General features: G+C 42.1%; 1 protein-coding gene across 1 annotated transcript; it reads right to left on the reverse strand.

Moving 5' to 3' along the window:
- Positions 1–1873: 1873 nt before the first annotated feature.
- card11 (caspase recruitment domain family, member 11) lies at positions 1874–24728 on the reverse strand. Its single transcript, XM_067476237.1, has 25 exons — positions 24455–24728; positions 16798–17006; positions 16535–16672; positions 15975–16151; positions 13927–14075; positions 13639–13818; positions 12381–12527; positions 11899–12024; positions 11626–11820; positions 11120–11275; positions 10603–10672; positions 10319–10518; positions 9918–10024; positions 9724–9764; positions 9236–9359; positions 8931–9132; positions 8602–8728; positions 7867–8110; positions 7363–7447; positions 6853–6948; positions 6523–6640; positions 5362–5544; positions 4683–4804; positions 2798–2913; positions 1874–2290 (listed from the first exon to the last, which is right to left on the reverse strand). The coding sequence occupies exons 2-25, from the start codon at positions 16994–16996 to the stop codon at positions 2086–2088; spliced, it is 3507 nt and encodes a 1168-aa protein (XP_067332338.1). The 5' UTR covers positions 16997–17006; positions 24455–24728; the 3' UTR covers positions 1874–2085.
- Positions 24729–26466: the final 1738 nt, after the last annotated feature.

Raw genomic sequence — 26466 nt, forward strand, 5'->3', positions numbered from 1 at the left:
AAAGCCCACATCTCAAATACTTTATCCTCCCTCTGCCCCCACCATGTACACACACTCACTCCCCGTCTCCCTCCGGAATTCAACCAATATTCACAGATGCGGTGAAACTAGTTTTAAAACTATTACAATCGACACATTTTTAAAGTAACAGGGAGATTGCTCCACTTTGAGTGAGAAGGCGGATTGTGCTAAGACGGAACGTCTTTTAGGGATTCTACAGCACGTTCTCCACTCAGTGTCGACCTCTAAGCTCTGGTCTTGAGCCCATGTTCCAGATTTATGGGACTTTTAACATTAATGTTATTAAGTTTAATCAGGGATTCCCAACCCTGGTCCTTAAGCCCCCACGGCCTGCTTCTTTTTCAGCTATCCCCATCTAACTAGCACCTACCCAGTGCTGCTTACCTGGACCAAGTGGGGTCAGTCAATCAGATGCCATCATAGATAAGGGCGGTTCGGAGGAAGACAGAGAAAATTTGTATCTTCTATTTCTGATTGAACGAATACACTAGTTGGGTGGGGATAGCTGGAAAATAAGCTGGGCAGGGGGCCTTAAGGACCCGGGTGGGAGTCACTGAGATATAGTAAATGACTGTTACTACTATGGATCCAGCTGAAGCGGGCCTGGTGGCTCAGTGAGAATGGTCGAGATGTCAAAGGCCATGGGTTCGAATCCCACCCCACCATGTGTGGCCCTGCCCAGCCACCAAGGGCCACCCCAGTACCGAGCCCGGACAAAATGGGAGAAACACATTGAGCTGTGGCCTGAAGGGAAAGGCCAAGAGCCGTTGACTGTGGATCCAGCTGATTTTTACAGCAGTGATTGTTAGTCATTCAAATTTCTTTGCATGAATAACATTTTGGGTAGATATAAAAAAAAAAACACTTCTCTTTGAAATGTATTTCTTGTGACCTGTGACTAATGCTCGGTCCCTGACAGGCCCACATGGCACAGGAGACCAAGAGGTCAAGGGATGTTCATATTTGGTTTTTTGTGAAACAAAATTGCCACAAAGAGACACACAAGAGCCATAAAAAATGTAAAAGAGCCAATAACCCTAATAAAATCCAGGAGGTGAAAAATGAAAAAAATGAATATATAAACAAATAAAATAAAATGTACAAAAACAACATGTTATCAATGGATACAATTTATAAACATTTGAAATCTACAAACAAGGACACAAAATGTCCAAACACAGACACAAAATGTCCAAAAACAGACACAAAACTTCCAAACAAGGGACAAAAAATGTCCCGCAAACCAACAAAAATGTCCAAAAATAAACACAAAATGTCTGGTTGGGACTTTAAATTTTAAATTTAAAGCTTCTACTTACATTGTCTTCGTATACATGGTGCAAATGTGCAAATGTGTTTCTTACATTTTCTTCTGCTTTGTGCTAATCAGTATCCATTATTTCTTTTACATCTTTCTCTCCAACATTTGTAAGAGAAGAGATGTCTAACAAATTTATCACAAATATTTAATTTTTTTTTGTCCTTTCAGCTTATCCCTTGACTTCAGGGTCACCACAGCGGATCATTGTCCGCATGTGGATTTGGCACAGTTTTTAGGCCGGATGCCCTTCCTGACGCAACCCTCCCCAATTTCCACCGGGCTTGGACCGGCACTGCACAGCTGGGGACGGGGTGGGCTGTTGGGGGTTATATAGCCGGGATCGAACCACTGAAATCTCTCTATATAAAATACAACCTACAAATAGTTCGGTTTGAGTTGCTTTTAACAATCGTCACTAGAGGCCAGTGTAGTCTCGGTTAGGTAGGATTAAACCGAAAGTGAAAATATAATTTACAGCAGTGCTCTTTAAACACATGCCCTTTAAATGTTTGGGTAAAGCAAGAAGGACGATTTTACATATTTAAAATGTTTATTTGTAAAGGAAGAACACATTTACAAAATAGATAATGCATTTAAGTTTAAAGAAATGTCCAGTGTACATATGTGCATTATTGTGTCTGAGCATAAATACATTCGGAAGGCATAAAGGCATGATGTACAATGGTTCTGTGTATTTTCTGGCACTCAGCTATGTCTTTATTGTCATGTACACACTCTTGTGTCTACAGGAGGTCCTGCTCCACCCAGATAGTTTTCTTCTGCTCATCCAGTATTCGGTCTTTGATGACCCTGATGAGGTCTTCGGTCCCTGTCCAGGCCTCAGGCTCCAGGCTGGCGTAAAGGCAGGGAATGCCCTCCAGTTCCTTCTCTTTGCTCCGACACAACTTCACAAACTCCTCCTCCGACTCCACGCGCAGAGGCAACTTCCTGTGTGGACAGGAAACAGGAAGGAAACAGTTGTGGTGGTGAGTGTGACAATATTTGGAACCCAGCATCTGCAGACAATGTGGTCTGTGTGCTCTGTTGTAATTCAGTGAAATTTTACATTGAAAATAGCTTTTTTTTAGCTCTTTCTAGTCGGGCTGTCTTTAAAGGCACAGTCCACCAGAAAGTACATGAACACACCAAGAATTAAAGTGATCGTACAAACAGAAGAGGGTCCAATCCTCACTGACCAAAAACAGACACAGCTGAAATGCAGCCAGAGTTTCACACTGATTGTGATTTTCTTTCTGCATTAAATCAACAAATGTCAAAACATCAAACGGCGCGTTTGTCCTTTTGTTAGCTCAATTTTATCTCCTGCACTGGAGTCAAAAATCTGATCAAAGGATTGACGTGTTTTTGCATTTGGAAAAAGAAGTGTGGTTTGCAGCTGTGGTGCAGGAGGTGCTGGTTAAACATGTGACTAGCACTGAGGTTTGTCAGACTTACCGTAACTTCTTGACATTTTTTTCACAGATTTTGACGTGGATGATGATCGGGTAGATTTCTCTCCGTAGAAGGTCTTTGACGCAGCCCAGCTCAGCCTCCAGCAGGCAGTGTTTTCCCTGGTGACGGGTGGAAAAATGGGCTTTACGGTCACATAAAGATCTACTGCATTCAGTATACTGTGAAACACATGTATACACAACTGCGTATGGATAAGTACACAGCACCTCTCTGAAATTCGACCGTAACACACACAACTTTTTTTTCTCTCTGTTGGTCAAACATGGACTGTGATTAAATTCTTTTGGAAATCTATGACATCTGTGCTCAACTCTAGAGAGGAGGTAGAAGTACCTCTAACCCTCAGGTAAAAATACTTGTTTTGCCTAAAAAGTATTTCACTACTAGTAGAAGTACCACTTCCACTCCCATTTAAGTTGAAGTATGTGATTCAAAATGTACTTAAAGTACAGAAGTCCAGCACTGAAAAAACAATCTATTTTATACACTACTGAGTTTGATGCCGTTTGACAACATTATGAAATAAACATCAATTTCTGGATTTCTGATACATTAACCACTTTCTGTGCTGACAGGTTAATACCAAATAATACAACATTATTTATTAGAAAATGAAAAAGTAACAAACACAGTAAAAATAAAAGCACATTAGAGAAAAAATAAAAATTGCCTTAAATGGTAAAGATAAAAGTACTTTCAAATTGTACTGTAGAGTACTTGAGTAAATGTGTTTAGTTACTTATCACCTGTGCAAATGTGGCTAAGGTCAGTACAGAAATTTACAATTAAATGCACGATCTGCTATTTTGAGGAAATACACATTGTTATTTTCTTGCACACAGTCTTATGGCAGCTCGTTAGTTTACGTTGGCATGGAGACCAGAAACAGCTTGTGCCAAGCAAATAATTTCATTTCATTTTATTTGTTACTTTGTCGAGGACAGTGCATATTAATGAACACTTGGTGCAAACACATGCTGTTGTGTAAATATGTCGGATTTAGCTAGAAGCAAATTTCCATCCGTGGTCCTCAGAATCTGCTTCCTATAATTGGTAGGCGGCCATCTTTGTTTTGATCCCCAACAGAGCTGGATAATAGAATAATATAATAAAACTAGGATAATAGGTTTAAAAACAACTCATAGTTCATCGTCCAGATGGTCTGAAGAGTATCTGGGGAATTTAGAGAGGCATTCAAAAGAGTGGTTGTGTTTTTTGGAGACGACTATGGATTGTTGGTCGCTAAGCTAATTGTATGTATGTGTCCTGTCTTTGGGTTAAGCTAAGATGCAGCCAGCTGCTGCATATTTATCATATGCCAATACTGGACCAGAGAGGTGGCGCAGCCTGCCTCAAAAATCTGATTGGCCAGGTGTTATGTATTTATGCTTATAAACGCAATGATTTTAATGATCAGACTGAACGCTGAGTGTTTGTGTGTGTGTGTGTGTGTGTGTGTAAACATAACAAAAACAAAGTCCAGGATGAGGATCATGACAGAACCTCCACTACCCCCGTCCCCAAATAATCCCTGAGGTTATCGCCTATTATTGTTTCATGTCACAATACATTAAATTGTCCTCAGTCTGATCCATTTATCAAAACAGATTTATAGCGCACCCTGGTTGCCAATGGTTACGACATATGTCACAGTTGAGTGTAGCTAGGGATTTTTATCACACGTCTTAATCTCTCTCCCCATGTTTCCTGCCTGCCTCTTCACTGTTAACCATCAAATAAAGTGTAAAATGCCAAAAATATTATCATGAAAAGTCTATTCCGTTACGTGCAAATGCTTTTAATTGTGATGAATATGCAATATGTGCCCACACACACATGCACACTGATCTACAGTATAATAACCTACCTTGGAAGCCACAGCCTCTATGTTTTCTCGGGTGATGCATTCAAACGTGGCGTGTTTCTCTTTGTAGTGAATAAAAGGCTCCACATTCTGTTTGAGGTGAAACTCCTCTTTGGTCAGGATGTCTACACACGGGAAGAGAAATGTAAAATGTCTAAACTCGAATCATTATTCAGAAGTTAGAGAAGAAAAACTAAGAAAATTGGGGAAATGCTAATGACTGAAACAGCACATTTAACACAAGAGGAACAGAAACTTTTTACCCCCTAGGGAATCTATACGTCAATACGTGACACAGTCTCTTGGTTTGCCAGATGTTTGACCCTTTGTCCTGTGTTAACTCTTTACGGACCTGCTGTGATATCCAAACCAAGATTTGAACTCCTCTGTGCCACTGTCACCAGCGTCATCATAATTATTAAACAGACGATCTTCCATCCTGCCCCCCGCTCTCTCTCTGGTTACACTCAACATTTGCACCGCAGTGCAGTACAATACCTGACCTGAATCCTAATACTAGCGCCATTCTCCATCCTCTTTCGCCTTGAAACTACTTGTTCTTCACCCTACTTTATTCACAATAGGCGAACACACTGGGGACATGCAAATGAGCTGGACATGCTCCTTGTGGAGACATCAAGTTGACGCAGTGCAGGCTCGATTACTCCGATTGTGCGCTGACCTGGTTTGCAGATGTTAAAGTCCATGGCTCCCCCCATGTTAAGTATTTTCTGGATAATGGTTTTGGCTAAAGCAGTGGGAGTGAACAGGACCGGCCTTTTCCTCTGGGTCTTCTGGGGCGTGACGGGACTGTAGGGAATCAGGTTCAAACCCCTGCTCAGCTCACTGTCTGGGTCAGCAGCATCTGTTTACAGCCAAGTTCACACACGTAGACACACACACACACACACACACACACACACAAATAAAGACAAGATAGCTTCAAAGTCCACGGAGTAGGCCAGTAACCACATCATATCAGCTTTGAAGCTTTTAAAAAATGATTTACAAATATAATTGAAATGGTCTGTTTATAATGGTTTTCACATAATTCATCAACTGTACTCAGATCATCAAATGTTTCCTGTGAACTTTAAAATGTCCTTTTAGTACATTTATTTAGCTGTGCAGATAAAAAAAAAAACGATTCCATAATGTAAACCCTGAAAATTCTGCCCATTGTTGCATCTTTTACATCTTCTTAAAGTTCATACCTTAAAAATGTTCTATTATTTGCTTTTTTTTTTTGTGTGTGTGTGACAACTTTTCAGTCGTTTCTTACCTTTCAAGTTTTTTACACTGACATGCAACGTGCAGCATTTCCAGCCCAGCTCAATGACTGGCTTCAGCTGTCTACTCTGTCTCTCAAATAACCACTTGTTTATTGCACAGTGCACTATTTCTTAAATCCACACTGTACATTTAGCCCTTTCATAAGAGCAGCGTCCATGGCACCAATTTCTGCTCCAAAAGCCCTGAATGATCATTAATAGGTTTACCGTTGAGTGATTTCAATTAGTCTCACACTTTACATGACACCTCAACTCCCTTTGTAACTACATTGGTTGCTGACACACAATTCTCACCTGTTCTATGGCAGATTACTTCATTTCATTCAGCTTTTCACTTAAAACGAAACTTTAACTTCTTGCTGCAGTGCAGTAAATGCTAATTCAGCTACTTTCAATATTCATATTTTGACTGCCACTGTTTCTGCATTTTAACTTCCTCAAATATTTGCAACTTTATTTTTTAGCGACCCACACACACACACACACACACACACGCACACACTGTGCAAGTACATGTAGATTTGTAGATTTTTCTAGTATTGTTTCCACACCTTCTGGTCTGATTGCCTCAAAGCCTTGTCTGGGTAGTGTTGTGCTGCCTGAGTTGATGATCCTCACACGCTCATTGCTGTTCATTCGTTTGTATTTGATATCCACCCTGCTGACAAACTGCATGTCACAACAGAGACAGAAAAGAACCACATTAGGCGTCTTTAAAATACAGCTTTGGCAAGTAAACGTGTCAGGAATCAAGCTTTACCACAAATCCTGCCCGCAATACTTGCGTAATCTTAAGTATGGTTGGCAGTTAAAAGGCCACGATATCTCAGGGTAAAGAGTGTCTTTGGACTGCAGCATGGCCACTGAAGGGACCGTATTACCTGTAGTATCTGAGTAAGGAAGATGCTGGCTCTAGACAAACGTGGACTGGCTTTGGGATCAGGCAAGGGGCTGGCTTCTTCTGGCTGTAAATTACTCTGCAAATTAAAATTCAAACACTTGTTACCGACGAAAAAATGATGCAGTGTTCTAAAATGCAGAATCTGTGACGTATTCAGCAACAGAATAAGAAAGAAAACTACTAAACACAAAGATAAAATGATGACATTGGATATTATGGAGCAGAAAATAAACGGTGTTTGGCACATGTATGCTAATTTCTGCAAGCAATCCCACAATGTGCCCCCAGGTCTAAACCCCTCCTTTCAGGTGTCCTCACATTAAGGCCGCAAAGACCCCCATCCACGTCGCACCCTGCAAACACCCCCCACTCATCAGAATCTGCCCCAGAGAATAGATTTAGTTGAGATGACGAAATGTATCTGTACATTTTTGCTACATATTTAAATATTTGTAGAACATTTCTTTTACCCCACTAAAATGTTTCTTACCCTACTGTTGCGGTGGGTTTCATTTTCTTCTTTCCCGCCTCGGTACACTAACTTCTGAATCTTCACAAGGAGCAGCTGCTGCGCCCTGGATCAACACACACACACACACACACATGAGTCATTATAAACTGTACAAAACAGAATGTGTCATTGTTTAGTCCTCTCTCAAGCTGCTTCCTGTGCTTCTTGTTGTCGATAAACATGTGGCATGGACGAGGTGTGAAAAATTTGCAAAGGTTTGAATTGTGTGTGTTGCTGCATATTGCTGCTGCGTTGCAAAGACTGATAAAAACTGAAAAAGCAGACGCAGACCCCTTAAAGTGGTACATTTTTCTTGTTCAGCAGTAAACAGATGCATGGTACTTTGTAATTTAAACTTTCATTCAGTCATTCAGACAACATGCTGGTTTGCAAAACATGCTCCAAGACAAGAGGTTTCATGAGACATTCATCTTCTTCATCAGAATAGTAGTGTGTGGGTTTAACTGATGAACTGATAAGTACCGTGAATTGCTGGGTATAGTGCCATGTTCAGCCAGGTCAGAGCCGGTGTAGGAGTCCACACGGGCGCACTGCCACTCGCACCGGCCCTGGTGCCTTGTGTCTAGGACGTGCACCACCTCGTCACAATGCACACTCAGGGAGCAGCTGTCTGACTGGCCGGAGATGTTAAGGTTGACCCTTATGTAGAAGGAGTCACCAGAAGCGAGTGTTCCATCCGTCAGGTCCCTCTGCAGACGGCGGTAAGCTGAGAAACACACATTTCATTTACGGTGTTTGTACATTATACGAGTACCTCCAGGCAATTGTGATTTTGCAGTTTCAACAAACAACAAAAGTTCAATCCCAGCAACTTCTTTGCAAATTAGACCTACATTATTAGCTGTCCCTGAACACATCACACCAGAGCTCTGTTGTCTTTGTTCGTGGTCTTACTTTATAAAAGTTAAAACACAAAGGCAAATGGAAGCAGAGAAGAATCAGGGAGCTGTTATTAATGTGCAGCAAACTGCTGGAATTTCCAAGAGACGTCTGCAGGTAGATATTTCTGACTCCTTTTTGCCTGTACATGTGTCACACTTGCATGAACAAATTATACAAAAGAAATCATAAATGCTCCTGCACTTTTATTAGCACAAATGCCTAAAAACATGGCAATATCGCCACCTTTTCGAAAAGCTGCTGCAATCACAAAATTGGTGCAAACGTCCAGAGGGAGCTAGTTGCAGCCGCACTTACAGTCATAGCTGACTCGATAATGCAGGTTAACTGGTCCAGAGCAGTGCTGTAGAGTCCAGTGGGCTTCTTCCTGAGTGCTGGTGTCCAATGAAACACTTTGGTTCTCGCCACGTATGCAGCCCTCAATCTGGTCAACACAAGACAGATGAGAAAAGCCTTCAAAATAAAATGTCCAAAATAAACGGCTGAAATAAGTGATGGTAAACGGGTCAAATATTTGAAGAAAACGAAAATATCCCGACAGTGGCAATTCATTGAACAAAAATATACCATTCTCTTCCTGACTCATCTGACAACCTGGGTGAATGTGAAGTAGGCTGCATACACACCAGCAGGAGGTGGTGGCCCTCTCGTAGCCCTGCCTTCTCAGCGATGGACCCCGGCTGCACGGACGAGACAAAAATCCCGCTGTCGTTGCCGCCGACCAGCGAGATGTCCTTGAGCAGGTTGTCACCTAGCAACGATATCTCCTGCACCGGCTTGAGGGTGGAGCTGATCCTAGAGAAGGAGGACAGAGACGGACGGAAGGGCCTGCCAACAGACACACAAAAGTGTGACGGTGGAAGGTGTTTGTGAACATACGGGAGCCGCAGTAATTCTTGTGAATGTGAGTGCATCAGTGTGTGTACTGTACCTCTCCAGAGAGAGCTTCCTGAAGATGTTGTGGACCTGTTCCAGGTCGTAAGTGTCCATTCCTTCTGACTGATGGGAGGACGAAGATGAGTGGACAGAAGGAGGACCGCGGTGCCCTTCGTCATCTAATGAAAAGAACCGACAGAAACAGATAAGCAAAGATACCAAATACAACTATTTGGAGCTCCAGTCTCACACACACACACACACACACACACACACACACACACACACACACAAGGATCCACTCAGCCTGGCTGTTCTGCTTCTATCTGCCATCACATCACACTCACCTATTTGCTGTTTGCAATCCTGAGATAAAACGTCAGCCCGTTTTTAACCATTCTCTGCCCACCACCTCTGTTCTTTGTGCTCTCCCCGTATTTTAACTGGTTTAACAACAACAGTCTGTCTCTGTCTGCGTTTGTGTCCTGCCAGCTTGTTAATTCGTGACAATCAGTGCGACTATAGTGTAAAATTATACTTTACCACACTCCATTTCCATGTTGTCACTGTCAAAGTCCGAGAGGCTAAAAGAGACCAAGCACTTTTGTAAATGAATCTGGCACATTATCGTCTATAAGAACATGACAGGATAGAACGATTCATACACTGACTGAGTGATTGTCATTCTGTATGTGTCAGTTAATCTCCCGTCCAATCAGGCGCGGCGCTGTGATTACCTGCGGGGATAGAAGTCATGTTCCTTCTCCCTCTCTCTCCGGTACAGCGAGGCTTTCTCTGGTGGCTCAGGAAGCGTGGACAGGATGCTGTCATTACGGTAACGCAGCTGGAGATTTCACAAGTGAACAGAGCATCATGATGATCACTTGGTACATGGGAAATGGCCAGAGCTTTGAGCCAAAGCACTTTACAATGTTGCTTCTCATTCACCCATTTACGCAAACGCCGATGGCAGTGGCTGCCACGCAAGGCGCTCACCTGACCCACCGAGAGCAACTTGGGATTCAGTGTCTTGCCATAGGACACTTGGACATACAGCCTCGACCAGGGATCGTGGACAGCTGCCTTACTTGCCACACGCAGCATAAGAGAAGGAAAAATTTCAAAAGATAAAACTCACCATATTTGGTCTGTTGCACTGCTCTGCCAATGTGAAAGGGAGCGGAGAGGGAGAGGGGCACGAGGAGGAGAGCTGGGGCGCTGAGGACAGAGGGTATGTGGGGGACATTGGGAAGCTGGGGGAGGGAGGGAGGGAGTTGCAGTTGACGTGTTGATTCGGCATCTGAATCTCCAGAAAGTCGCCACCATTCACTGACAGAGCTGAAAGTTGTACACAAAACTCACTAAAAGTCCAAATTCCAGCTGTGGTGCAGTATTTGATGAGTGATACGATGGTGTGTTCACCTGCAGGCTGATGGGCCTCTGAGTTCCCGTGAAGGTCTTTGGGGACACACACCGGGGACTTTGCTCTGATCTAAAACCCCCAAACATAAGTCACAGTCAGCACAGCTCTGCCTCTCCCTGCTCTGCTACGCTCTCCTACCATCTGCTACACTCCATCGCATTCTGCACACGTTTTAGTCGAAATTACAGACTGTGGCTTTAAAACCCCTTTACTTCTGTATTTTGGTTTTCTTTTTGTTTCTGTTTATGGCAATTTCATACCTATTTATATATTTTCAAAATGTGCTACTTTCACATTTGTTCATTCAAGATTTTACTCCATAAAATGCTTAACGCTTAGGAGAAATGCACGTCATAGAAAACATCTCTTTAAAGGATCAACAAAGAACTTTATGATTTATGCCTTGGGAGTAATTCATAGACATTTGGGGAGATTTTTGACCAAGGCCCATTAAATTAATCTGATCAATTTTAGCGCAGTGTCCAGTAAGTAAACATGCAGTGAAAAGTGGCTGACCGCTGCTTTGAGGTTGGGTCTGCGCTTGAGACGAGGCTCCTCAGTTAAGAACTTCTCCTCCGGTGACTCATCGCTGGACGATTCTGGTTGACCTGAATCAGGTTTGAAACCCTCCCCTTGAGATATGATAGTTGGGGGCAGGTCCCTCGGCAGACTCTGCAAAACACACACACATATGGCAAAGCAGTTTTTTTTTTGGTTTTTTTGTTTTGGTCCTTTGAGATTATCTCGTGAGTTCAGGGTCAGCACAGCGGATCATTGTCCGCATGTTGATTCGGAACAGTTTTTACGCCGGATGCTCATCCTGACACAACCCTCCCCAATTTCTACCGGGCTTGGACCGGCACTGCACAGCTGGGGAGGGGTATGGGCTGTTAGGGGTTCAGTGTCTTGCCCAGGGACACTTTGACATATAGCTGGGGCCGGGGATCTAACCACTGACCCTGTGGACAACTGCATCAGTAACTTTTTAAAATTAGAAATGCACCGATTCCGCTGTGTCTAACCTGATCCAGACCAATCTCTTTGGACCTCCGTCGCAGGCGACACTCCAGGGTGACGATCTTGGCTTCTTTCCGCACAATCTCGATGTGGAGTTCATCGCTTTTCTCCTCCAGCTCCCTGATCTGCTTGCGATATTTGTCTTTGTCAATCAGACTCTGGGAGAAGTGGTGCTGGGCCTCATCTCTGGCTCGAAACGCCTGCAACGGAAGCACACAGTGAAATACGAGCAGAAATGGCAACGCGCGTGTGTGTGTTCTGTGGGTGTGTGTTTTCACCTGGTCCCTCTCCTTCTCCACCTCCTCTAGCTGGACGGTGATGGTGTCTATGCGGTTGCGATACATCTCACAGTCCTTCTGCAGTGTGGAGGACTTCAGCTCCAGATCCTCCTTCTCCTCCAGATACTGCACACACACACACACACACACACACACACACCAATGGAGTTTTTTTTTATCATTTATTAGACCCAACAGCAGATACAGGAAGAGAAACAAAAGGGGGAGACAGAAAAAAGACCAGATTGCACAGACAGAGAGGCCTGAAATGGGGCTTTCTGCACAGGGTGTGTTTCACAGATGGTCTCATGGGCATTGGGCTCTCTGGTCATGGGTTTATGTTTCCAGGGTGTGTTTTTGCTAAACTTATTTGTTCCCCCCCTGACTCTCCTTCCCATTCAGACATCTCACACAGAGACCACCTGCCTGACTTTCACACTGTAGAACTTTTATGATTGAGTAGCTTTGTGTATGTGTGTTACCTTATCTCGTAATTCTTCTGCCTGTCTGACTTCTTCGTGCAGGTTGTAGAGGCGGTTGACCAGATCCTGTCTGTCTTCTAGCGCTTCCTGCCTGTCATGCTCCAAAATGTCAAGGATGGCCTTGTCTGATTCAGGTAGGGGACCAGGCTGGGTACAAAGAAACACATTGTTGGCTATAAACCTTCTACTGTACTGGTGACTGACTGCCGGGCGCCAATGCACACGGAGGAAAAGTGTCCGGATGATAGACTTAAAACTTTTAAATTGGAATGGAAAAAGTGAGTGAGGCGAGTAGTGCCAAACTCAGAGAGCATCATCAGACGCAGCAGTTTCCCTCGTGGAAGCCACTGTCATCTCACTGTTGTGGTTTTTTGCCCCACATCAGAATCATGTTTTGGGTCACTGTTACCAATCTCATTAGTTTCATTTCAACAACAGGCAGCTGTTTTCAGCATAAACCCGCTTTACAGGCAAAGTGAGTGGAAGATTTAGCAAAATGTCAGGAGGTGCAGATCCAAACAGAGCTTAAAGACCATCAGGTACTAGACTTACACTCCCTGGATACCCAGAAACATGGCTCCAGTGGATACAAATGTGTCCTAAATGTGTAAGACATGAACTTTATTAGCATGTTCCCACTTGTTGTGCTGCTCGGAACTGGTTCCAAAAATACATCAATGCAGATTCAAGTTTTGACAGGACTGTAACATACTGCAGCTCCACAATAAGACCAAATTGTCCGAGACAGAGAGAGACTTGGAGGCGGCAGTTAACACTTCTTAATGGAAAGTCAATGAAACAAGTGACGAGGCACAAAAAGATGACAGATTGATAAAAATCAAAATGCAGCTTTAACTTTTAATGAATGTGCTCCTCTGTAGTGACCTTTTACATGTCTGCTGCCTCCTAATTGTAGTAGTTTTAAATGCAGGTTAAAACATGAAATCCCTGTTGAATAAAACGGCAGAGAGGAGTCAGAGATGATCTGACACCAGAAACTTGTACACAGCCCTCAACAGTTGATGAGGACGGGACTTGGTAGCTGCCAGTGTGAAAGTAAAAAGTTCTTCTTTTTCATTCTGTTTTAGTTATTATTATTAATTATCACTTTATTTTAATGTCATTCACTTTTTACAGGACACACAGACAAAAATATTACAATACACCATGCGCTAAGAAAAATGACGATATGCTCTTGATTGTGTTGGGGATTTGCTGACTACGAACTGAACGACTTGAAGCTGCAGGCAGGTCGTACCTGTATAATGGATTGTAGCTCCTGTAGCTTGATCTTGAGCATCTCGTTCTCTCTTTCCAGCTCAAAGATCTGCTCTCTCTTTGGCCGATTCTCAATGTCGTTCTTCAGCTTGAGACTCTGCCTCCTCTCCATCTTACACTCCTCCTCCACCTTGTTCAGCCTGTGCTTCAGCTGGTCGATCTGTGCACACGCAGAGGAGACAGAACGAAGGATGAAGCCATACTACACATTTCTTTTCACCTCTTGCCCAGGGATTTGTGTTTGTGATGTCCACGTGTCCATCTGTACCTCCAGCTGCAGGTCTCGGCTCCTCATCACAGCCATGTTCTTCTCCTCGCTCAGCGTGGCGTACCTCATGGCCAGTTTGTAGTTCTCATCCTTTACTCTCAGCAGCTCGTCACTGTAGGTGTTTCTCTCTTCTTTCAGTTTATTGTACCCTGGAGAAGCAACCACACCCCTTTTAGCACATTGTCCTGATAATGCCTAGTCAATCTGCTTTCTATTGACAACAGGTTTGTCAGCATTTATTGTGTTTCCTTGTTCGGTATTTTATGTTATTTGGCAGTTTCAGTACAATATGCAATTACAGCTAAGATTACATGTGACTCTTTTAAGTTCACAGTACTTTCTATTCCCTTTTTCTAACAGATCGATCCATGCTGCAGTTACCGACTAGTTTGAGATTAACTTGAATTGCCTGTATTTTTTAAAGTATTCATGTAGATCTAAAAAAACATAAGTCGTCAATATGATTAAATTGACATTGGGATTTGTAGCGAGAGCAGGGAGCAGATGGAGGAAAATCTAGAGAGGTGGAGGTCTTCTCTGGAAAACAGAGGAATCAAGCTTAGCCGCAGTGAGACAGAATACATGTGTGTGAATGAGAGGGACCCTAGTGGAACGGTGAGGTTACAGGGAGCAGAGGTGAAGAAGGTGCAGGGCTTTAAGTACTTAGGGTCAACGGTTCAGAGCAACGGAGAGTGTGGAAAAGAGGTGAAGAGGCGAGTGCAGGCAGGTTGAAACAGGTGGAGAAAAGTGTCAGGTGTGTTGTGTGATAAAAGAGTATCAGCGAGAATGAAAGAAAAGATGTTCAAGACGGTGGTGAGACCAGAGATGTTGTTCGGCTTAGAGACAGTGGCACTGAAGAAAAGACAGGAGGCAGAGCTGGAGGTAGCAGAGCTTAAGATGTTGATGTGAGGGAGGACATGAGGTTAGTTGGTGTGAGAGAAGAGGATGCAGAGGACAGGGTTAGATGGAGGCACATGATTTGCTGTGGTGACCCCTGAAAGGGAAAAGCCCAAAGGAGACGAAGAAGAAGAAGAAGACGATATGATTAAATTAAGTTCATCACAGCTACGTAATTGTTTCCACAGAAACACTCAAGTTACATTTACTGAGAATTTATTTCATTACGTAACCAGTTGCAGTATATATTACTGTTAAGAAACGGTCTTTTTCTTCATTAACATCTCTGAGTTGACCAAACATAAATACATTATGTTTTAACTTGGACACACCCCTGCGGCACTTTGGACTTGAGTGAAGCTTGTTTTCAAGACAAATTATTGTGTTCTCTTCACTTTTTGTCATGTTGTCAGTCTGTCGTCTAAAAAAGCTTTTTAACATTTATTTTTTTTTTTTTTTACATGTTTAGATTAACAGTTCAACTTCTACCTATTTATTTACTTTTCACAAAAGTTGTCAAAGATACACATTTTTATCCCGAGGGCAAAATTACAGCAAACAGAATTACTTTAAAATTACTTTAAATTATTATTTTTCAGTGATTTTTTGAGTAGGTAACTACACACCAGCAAATAACATTATTTGTACTACCTGTAACAGAATAGCTAAAGTGATTATAAACTGAAATAAACTGAACGATAAAATATTATTTAGACATACTAATGTGGGTATCAATGATTTTGACAGTCTTAGGATAATTCAGCAAAGTCACCCTGATGGTTTCGCACAACAGTATCTTCCTCATTTAAGTGTTGAGCAAGAAGCTGAAATGTTATTCAGAAACAGTAGAGTCAGATTATTTTTAGTATGAGTTTAAACATGAAAGTGCCTGGCGTACCAGCTGCAGAGTTTACAGAGGACATGATAAAAAATACCACAGTGTCCTAGTTTCATGAACAGCCTTTGGTGTGACGGGCTACTTAGCATGAATAAAATCAAATGTGGTGCACCAAGCAGGTTAAACCCAGCATGTGTGGTGGGTTCGTAGTTTCACTTCGTGTTGGTTTGGACTTTTGATTTGAATTTAATTAGTTGTCATTAAGGGGAAAAACACCGGTTGCACGTGACATTGAGAAATCATATATTGTTACTCTGTTGGAAGGCCTGAAGCTCCTGGTTGGCCAGTCGTAGCTTCTTCTGCTCATCCTCCAACGTGCAGTTCTTCCTGCTGAGCTCAACCTGCTGCAGAGTCTTGACTTTGAACTGCTGCTGCAGTTTCATCACTTCGTTCATCAGGAACTGGGTCAGTCCCTCGTGGCCCTCCTCAACTTCATAAAGCCGCAGAGAAGAGGAAAAAATTACACATCATAGAGTATATTGTGCTATATGTAATCTACTACAGGTTGCACCATCAGCAGATTTGGATAAATCTATTGTAGGGCCCCAAAAAAGGCCAACACTTATCGTGTCTCTGCACTGTATTATGATATTATGGAAGGTTTAAGGGGTCAAAATATGCCAATATTGGTGAACATCAGGGGCCTCAAACATTTGCCTCATTTCCTTCGTTTACCACAGTGAGTTTCTGAGCGTATAATGATTTGGGGGTTTTTTTGGCTTAAATCAATGCTTGCCATTGTCCAGAAGTGCAAATTTACCTTTGAAACCCACACGGGTCAAGCTGTAGTGCACCGTGTCCGTACAAGCTTACCTACGATGGTGGAGAAACGTCGTGTAGGATCCTTTCCTGTGACCAGCTTGTACAAATCGGGGTAGTAAAACTCCAGACTCTCCAGAAACGCCACATACCCTCGCTCTCCTTTAGTGTGGAGGATGTCAAGTAATCGGCCTGAAAGAGGATTAACATAATTTATGATATGCACATAAAAACCCAGCATGACTTCCCATAGTCATTTATCACTTCCAACGATGTCGGTGAAGAGGATTCACCAAATTCCTCGTCGGGTCACCTACTTGTGCGATTTGCTTTGGAGACCAGCAGCATGGAGTTGAGAATCTCATCTTCGTCCTGCTCATCCAGGACTTTGCACTGGCGAAGGTAGGGGGTGAGCTTCGCCGGGGAGATGGTGCGGCTCAGTTCGTAGCGTTTGCACTCCACCTTCTCCCACAGTGCCTCCATGTCACTACACATCCCCGGCATCCCGTTTTCCATCTCTCACACCCTGAAAAGCAGTACAACCAGCAGGATGTGATTTGCATTCACAGCTAAGTCAAAGACACGTTCACTTGGAGGAGCATGACCATCATGGCCTACATTTACATGCACATGAGGGAGTTCAGGTAGGAAGGTGCTGTGGATTTCACCACTCTGCAGGCGAGAGTCAGAGTTTGGAACCCGATGCAGGAGGCTACTGGAAGCAAGTGCAGAGTGCTGTGATACATGCTGCTGCATTTTGGATAATCTGGAGGGCTTTGATTCTGCTCCTGGAAGCATTGCAGTAGTCGAGAAGACATATAAGCACTGCCTGCACGAGCACTTGGGTTGTATATTCAACCTAAGACGCAGCTTTTGCAGCCCACAGGGATTGTTGTGTCTGCATGCATCTCTGTATTCACCTTATGCACCTTCCTCAAAGACGACGACAGAGCTGCTTTACATTATTGGTGTTAACAATTTGTGCACAAATTGACTTATTTGCTTGTTCTCCAATTCAAATAATGGCAATGTCGTTGCAAAGAAAGCAGGAACCCAGGCTTTATTTCTCTTTGGCTTCTGAGGAACTGCGAGCTGACGACATGCTGTGGTTAGCTGACGATGCTTCCAAAGGTGATCAAAAATATTTACCCCGAAGCAGGTTGCTGATTTATAATGATATGATGTAATGCAGCCTGCAGCTAAAGATGGCAACGCTTCACCTCTTTGGTCCAAGCATCTTAACAACCATCATGAGGTTTGCTGTTAAATGTGCCACATGTTTCCCAGATAATCTGTCGTACTGCTGAGGTTGACTTTTGTGGTTAGTGAAACGTCTTAGCAACCACTGGATGGTTTGCCATCATAGTTGGTTCCTACATTTATGTGCACTTCTTTGTATGATTGTATATTGTTCTTCAATAAACATTGTAAACGTGTCACTATGTTAAAAATAAAGAGTCACATCATTTTATAAATATGTAATTCATTTGAGTAAAATGAATTAAATATATCCAAATTAAATATGTGGTTTCATGTGGAGTAAACTCATGTATTACAGTTCAGTTGACATTGTTTAGGGACATCAAGATGTGAAAAAATGTATCTTGCGAGAACGTACTCAGAGATTTAGCAGGAGCAATGAGGAGGAGCTCACGCATGGACTGCGGGTGAGCAGACGTCTCCCCCGAGGTTCTGCTATGCTGCATTCAAAGTCTGAAGCCAAAGCCAGACAGTCAAGAGACTGAATTTAAGGACGTCTTTCCCTGACAAGTGGGCAACAAGTATTTTATTAGTAAGCAAGTGTCTCTTGTTTAAGGTCGCACTTGGTGCCTTTTTTGAAATCTATTTGATTTTGTGCACATGCACTTTGTAGCTTCCACAAATATAGTTCTCACAGTGGGACTTAAGCATCCAAGAAAGCACACGCAACAAATGCCCGTCTCAAAGAACGGACTTGTTTCTGTGTTGTCATGAAACGAGCTTCAGTGTGTGTACCTCAGTTTGAAACACACACTAAAGTAATCTACAGCCACATGATGGGTGACATGTTCATTTATCAAGCGCTAAAAAATGTATATTTTTGTGTTTAAGGGATAAATTTATGTTCAATCAGGAGACCAAATACTCATTTTGACCAAGTCTGACTTAATTGTTCAACAATTGTTCAACACCATAAGGCTTTTTTTAAGATTTATACTCAAAAAATAAAAAACAATAAAAAAATATATACACATAACTAGTAACTAGAAAAAGTTCAAAGAAAGGTTTTGTCATAGCTGCAAACACAAAGCTACTACATATGGAGGATTTATACCTCGCTTTAAAAGCTTCCTGCAAACTAAAATTATACTTGAAAAAAGACAAAATGATGGAAGATATCAATTCACTGATTTGATTGATCGAGTGGTTATTTCCTTTTTTTAAACTTCAGCCTACAGAAAACCTTTGCTTGAGAATCAATGAGGTTAATAAAAGTTGGCTCTGGCTTAAGTTTAAATCTCCATAATCAGCAGCAAATATTATGGTTTCAACCTGTCATATCAGTTGACCATCCGTTATTGTGAAATACAGTTTTGCTTAAATAAATAAAAGTGTAGGTAATTTTTTTTAAGACGTTAGTTAAAAGTCTGTGATATTATTCAGGCAAATGAATCCAGTTTATTTTTTTCTGAATCTGAATTAGCTCTTCGTTCCGTTTTTAGTTTTGTCATGTGGTTTCCCCCTTTTGGAAGGAGATTCAAAACATGTGTTTAGAAATTAACTTTCCAGCTGCAAAATTATGTTCCAAAAATAAAAAATTACAATGACCAAAACATCGGTGGAATCTCGGAATAACAAACACACAAGGTTTACTACATGTAAACATTGGATTTTATGTTGTATGTAATTATGTTGAGAATCTTCTCTTGGTTTTGATTCCTTAAATGGAAAAGGTATCTTGCTCTCACTTTATCATTGTTGTGATGGTGAACATGGACATTTTACACCTGCTAAGCATCAGCATCAGAATCGCACATGCACGAGCCACATGAACACGTGAATCATCTCTGCAGCCAATCAGCAGCGAACTCGGGTGATGAGCTTCTGATGGATTAAGCAGCAAACATTTAGCTTTACATTGACTCTCAGTGTGATATTGTAATTTACACACATCTGCAAAGCCCAATGTGAGGCTTCATGAAATACAGCAAGGCGGCCCCAGAGCGAGCCTTTGCTCATTTGGGTCCCACACATTCTCCACTTCATCTGTTTCCCCATAAACACATAAACTTTAACCAACTGTCGTCTTTCCATTGGTCTTTCCTGTCTCTTTTTATTTTTCCAGAGACTATTTCTACTCTTTATCTCGCTCTTACTCCCACTTGATTTTCTGTCATTATCATTTCAGTCTGTCTCTCTCTGTCTCTCACACACACACACACACACACACACATGCTGTCCATGCACCTCTGGCATTTGCATAGTGACGGACATGTAGGTGCTGTGCTATAATCCAGCTTTGTGACCTGGAGCCTACAGTTAGGCAAATCAAGGCTATCTGATGCATTTGCTCGCGTAAACACACACAATCACACACCCGTTTGCATACAACTGTCGTCTCCACCGTGCATGTAAAAATATCATATATCACAGAAACAAACACATACATTTACTGATTAAAAGGCAAATGATGCACCGGCAATGTCACTTTTTCTCTGTGTCAACACTGCTGTCAGTCACAGAAAGTCCAGCCTTCAGCTGCTTTCAGTGACGTTCCCTGTTTGGTTGATATTATTATGTTGCTCTTCACATGCTTGGGACAAAATCGATAAGCTCATTCTCAAGCAAAGTCTAATGCAGACACAAATATTACACCCCCTTGACTATTGAAGCTATTATTTCTATCTGCAGCTTGTATATACTGCCACAGTCACTGCAGATGACAAAACCGCAGGTGCTCAGTCCAACACACACCCATGCACTCATGCAGAAGTATACAGTGCATGCAGACACACGTTCCACACACACACACACACACACACACACACACACACACAAAGACCTCTTCAGTAACCACACATATGTTTCCTCTTCTCTCTTCTCTTATTTTGGAGTTCATTACCGAGAAAGTTCATCCTTGCTTCCTCCTTTTCAAACCAGATGTGAGTAGTAGCTCTCTTCCCCTATTCTCTTGTAGTCTTGTCAGTCAGCCACTTTTGTTTATGGTATTGTGGTCAGGGGAGTTGATTTTCTTTTTCAGAACATTGTTTTTGTGTGTTTGTGTGTGTATGTGTCCTCAAACTAAACCAACATTTTCCCCTTTTGTTTCTGCAGAGGCAGACACACAAGTACTGTGATGCTCTGAGCAGTTGTTTCCATTATTTCTTCACACTGCATAGAGTACTTCTGATTGTTTACCTCTGCCTACCTCAGCCTTCGTGTCTCTAATGCTGGACTAATAACACAGGTGCATAAAATCAAATCTAAATCATGCTCTAAATTTTAAGTACTCAGAGACCAAATAAGTGTGTTCTCGTCAGCAATAGTCTCCAACTTCACTCTTTAATCTCACATTTGCACGCACAATAACTTGAACAGGAAGGATTGTATGTTTTCAATCTTCAAAACACTGTGTGCACACATTCCATTGACCTTAATTATTTCTACTCAATAAAGTCACGTATGTACTTTTGCAGTTTAAACCATCTGGGCGTCAGCCAAACGTGTGTTTCTATTTTCTCTCATTATCATTTAAAAATAGAAATATTAACTAAGGATATTCAAATGGTTTCCAACAACAACAAAAAAAAAAACACAAAGAGCTGGGCACACACGCAGGAAACAATGAGGTCTGAGATTATTTGCCACCGTCAGTATCTTCTCTCAAGTGCAAGTGAGCAACAAGTGAGAAGCGTATAAATCCAAGTTGCTCCACAACTGTGACTACTGAAAGCTCATAGTCAAGATGGCAAGAACAAATAAAAGTGAAAAACCTGTAGGTGTATTTTATCGACTTGTTCTTCCTTTAGCAGTATTCCTCTTCCTTCCTCATTTACCAATATTACACATTGGTTATAAATTGTATTTTGGCAATTTGTGTGGTAAAAGTGATTATTATGTGATTTCATGGCGTCTATATTTTAACAGTTGTGAGCACTTATGTCTGTAAATAATCAGTGCAAGTACCTGACATTGGTTGAAGTGTAATACACACTCGTACAGTGCACAACGCCAATATGTTGCTTTTCATTCTTTTCATTAACAGCCTTTAAATGAGTCCATGTCATTCTTCACACTGCGGTACAATAATGCGACTCAGAGCTTTCCCAAACACTGTAGCAGAGACAGGTAAACTAGTCCAGGTTGCAGTATACAGTACGTGATTTTTAGTGGGGACTGTTGATCCGTGGACCAGTGATGGGAACCTGAACTGCAGCCAGTGACCAATCGAGTAGCAGCAACAAGAACTGCGGTGGATTATGGACCACGAGACACAGAAACAGCGCTGGACGTTTTTCATCTTCGCGCTTTAAGAAGCCCTTAAACTATGAGGGTTAATGTGTCTCCAAATGTTAAGACAGGCCTGACTTCCTGAACTGTATATCAAACCAAAAATCCTCTGGAAAACCAAAACCAAACAATTTTCTGCTGTCTGTGCTCTAAACTGTAACCGAGAGCAAACCGCCCTACGACTGGGCCGAGCCTCTTTCTGCTCAGTCACATACATGGCTCCCCATTAGCTCAGAGTCACTGACCGCGGCCTAGCTGCTCCAACACGGACCGGGGGCAGAGAACAAAACACAGCAGGCTGCAGACTCACATCATGACAGCTGTTCTAGCATGTGCAGCGCTGTGCCACCCTGCCGAGCCGTTCAGATATTAGTCACTGACAGATGACAACAAATAAGCAAAACAGCAAAACAGATCAAATAATCAAGCAGAAAGTGTTGAAATGGGAAGAAGGGGGAGCCTCACTCTGAAACTTTGGCTAATATCTCTGCACTGCTGCACAACAGTCAGAAGCATATTTCTACTAAATAAATATTTGCGTTCTGTTAGAGGTGACCGATAATGTTTTCATTAAAACATTAACTCATTTCCACTGCTTTTCCATTGTGCTGAGATCATTTTCTGCACATGGCTTTTCACGAGCAGTTGATCTTAATTCAAACAAACTCTGTCTAACACTGACTCTTTGTGACCCCTCTACTCATATGAAGATCAGTCAATTGAAATCCCAATGATCTCTTACTGTGTGCGAGACAACTGTCAGTCATTTCCCCTTTTTTCCTATGAAATGCACAAAAAAACCAAACAAGCCACTATACGTATGAATTTGCCTCACAAAGCGTCTAAGCTGGGAACCAGATTTGTTCTACTCTCAGCCAACCAAAGCTAAATTCTTCACAAACTGAGAATCAGTGTCAGGAAGACCAGACCAGACTGCCCATCATAATGCAAATCCAGTCTACTGGTGCTAACGTCCACGCTCACTGCAGACTGTCGCTGTGGTGACCCTGTTCCGCATGTCGCTTTTTTTACATCAGATGCCCTTCCTGATAAAACCCTCGCGCTTGGACCGGCACTGCACAGCTGGGGACGGCAATGGGCTGTTAGGGGTTCAGTGTCTTGCCCAGAGACACTTCGACATATAGTCGAGACCAGGGATCGAACCACTGACCCTGTGCACTGACCCTGTGTTCCGTGGATGACTGAGCTACTGTGTGAGTGACTTAATGTGCAGTCAGTCTAATAGAAAATCACATAATGTTAGTGAAGTTTGCATCTGCAGCACAAACACATTACACTGCATCGCAATCCTCTGACACATCAATTCTTATATTTTAGAAATATGAATTCGCCATCTTTTCATCGTTATAGAAGTCTCTGTCTCTGGCCTGAACGTTTTTACGCATGTCCACGTGTGCAAGACCAGGCCCTGCAGGCTCACTGTCAGTGTGCTGGGCTGATGGGCAGATCTGAGTGGTTCAGGTGCTCAAACCTTCATAAAGGTCCCATTGTCCAGCAGAAAAGCTTGAAGCCTATATGGGAATTTGATACATGGGGTCTGAGCGTGGAGACCGACAGAAGAGAGATCCGGCTCTATAACTGACATCATTTCAAAACGCAAGGGCATCAACTGGAGGCTATAATGAATCACATTTCACAGCCATAACCTTGCCTTTATATTAATTTGATTGGCTCTAATTATGGCACTGGCCTCTAGAACTATTATATTATATTCAAAACTTGTCAAGTGGAAAGCATGGATTTAAAGACATAAACAGGCAGTGCAATAGTTTTAGTTCAAGAAAAATACATTTATAAAGAAATATAACTGCCAGATGAATGATCCATGCAATTGCATCTCAGTTTGTACACAATGAACACGGCCTGCGTGTCCGTTTCCCCGCGTCTCCCCGACGAGTCTCACCTCTCACTGGATCTCATTGTCTTCTGCACCTGCTGTCGGAATCCCAAATATGTCCATAATGCCAAAAAAATGGCCCCTCGTTAACAGAGGTGCCGCTATTACGTTACAGACCTAATAAGCGCATCCATACACAAGCCGGTGAAGGCTGAAACAGACGTTCAGGGGCCACAGGACCTGCTGATATCGGACGGACATGTCCTGCAAAAACAGATTTGCTCACATCTTCTCATTTGTTATGACAGGAAGCAATCTGTGTGTAGAGGTTCTCTAAGGGAACACACACGCAACTGAATGAAGCTTTTCTCAACATCTGACTGATTTGTGTTTGGAGTGTGTGTGTGTGTGTGTGCGCGCAATCAAGACACTGATCTTGGTGACACATTACACACTTGCGGTGTGTCGAGGTGTAATAGTCTGCGACTTTTTCCACTCAAACTGCCGCACGTTTACAAGCCCATTAAGCCTTTTTAGGTCTGTCCTCATGTCAGGACGGATCCACTGTGGCTCCACATGCGCGGAGGTGATGAACCTGTGATGACGGGCGCTATTTTGTGCCTTACCTGAGACGCGGCGGAGAAGTTGCCCGAAGAGTCGGAGGGGAAATCACACTCGGCCTAGGCGTGGCACAGCCTGTGTGTTCGGGTTGTTTGCTTCTTAATCACAGTTTCACCAAGAATCCCAGCGTCTCCGCTTGTGTCCATTTATCCAGGAGAAAGAGAAGTTTAAAACAGGCCGGAGAGCGCATGGGAGCTGTGGCCCCGACGCACTGAAACAGAGAGAGAGAGAGCGAGAGAGAGAGAGAGAGGCAGACAGTCAGCGGAGGCGGGCGGTGTGAGCTTAGATGGAAATAACAAGTTCACTTAAGGGAGGTGAGGAAGAGACCGTGCAGTCTCACTTTGTGACTGCAGTGAATGAGATACGGTCACACTGATGGTTTGATAAGAGCCGAGGAATATATAGAAAAAAAAAACTCAACGAAATGTGGGTGCAGTGTATTAAGCCAGAGTTTACTCATTTAGCTGCAGGTACACCTTGTTTTGGAATATGATAACCCAGAACTCAGACGTAGAATTGTTCTTCACGTCACCTCCACCGCCTTTGTGATACTAGTTAACCGAATCACAGGAGGATCTGTTACATATGTTATATGGTTAAAGTAGATAAACCTGCAGCAAGTACAGCAATATGCCAAATATTAAATAGCGTATACACACACACACACATACACACACACACACACACACACACACACAAAATGCATTTTAATCCATTGAACATAATTTGTGAATTTTGAATAAGAAAAAATAATTTAACATAAGTAAATGTGATTTATTCCTTTGCATTGTGATTTATTCTTGATTTGATCAAATGCACAATGGATGAAAATGCATATTTTTTTTTGGGGGGGGGGGGGCTTTTGCACTTAAGATTTATTACAATTTTTCCCCTCAGATTTGTTAAGAGAAATATGTGGAGAGGTGCTGTTAAAGGCGTTTGTGTCCCAGACTGACAGCATGCGAGGAGATGTTCCACTATGACAGTTTTTAATTTATTTAGTTCTGCTGACTGTTTAAGTTTTGTGGTTTCTTATTTATGATAAATTCATAACACTAATAGCTGAAGAGATATGCAAAGCAGAGCAGAGCGGCGTGAATTCATTTTCTGTCTCAAGCATTTTCAAAAGTTGCTCATTGTAGCTTTAAGAGACATTTTCAGTGTTGAACTTGCAGAATGGAGAAGGCTATTTTTATAATGCAGCATTGCTACATCAATTACCATATAAATACTTCCTCTACTACCAATTCTATTTGCAATATCTCTAAGCATTCACTAATATATAGACATTTGAATACGTTACATGATGTATTGGAGTTTTTTTTTTTTTTTACAATGTTTGAATAAATGATCTGAATACTTCCACCACCACTGGCTGATCCAGGCACCTTAACAAAATCTTTATCTGCAAGGCGTGTGCCTATAATTAGTGAGTAGGTAGAAATATTTTTCTCTAAAATGCAGAACACTAACATTATCAAAAATGGAAAGAGCAAGCAGCCTACTCTCAACTTTCAGGTTAAGTTGGTTTTAGTGCATTTGGCAGCCTATGAAATCATTCGTGTTATCTATATATAGGCCTTTTACAAAACGCACATTTTTCAAGTATATATTTTACTAACAACATTATTTATAGCCCAGTTTTGTTGAATTTCCCCAAGTGCACAAAAGGAGGAACCTATAACAGCTCAGCAATATGGGAAGCTGTTATTAGTATTGTTATTAATAACTGTGTTTTACCTTTCATTGTGTATAAGCACAGAGCAGAGTAAATAAGTACTCAGGTAATGTACTTAAGTACAGATTTGAGATACTTTACTGGAGTATTTTCATATAATGTTGCTTTTACTTTTACGCCACCACAGTTCAGAGAGAATTATTGTACTATTGTACTACGTTTATTTGTCAGCTCTTACTTTCACCTTATTTTTTTTTTTTACTTTTTAAGTTGCTTTTTGCAAATTCCGATTCTCAAAATAATAATAATCTAAACAAACTAATGATTTAAATGATGATG

This window comes from Channa argus, chromosome 15 (assembly GCF_033026475.1).
Source record: "Channa argus isolate prfri chromosome 15, Channa argus male v1.0, whole genome shotgun sequence".
Taxonomy (NCBI): Eukaryota; Metazoa; Chordata; class Actinopteri; order Anabantiformes; family Channidae; genus Channa; species Channa argus.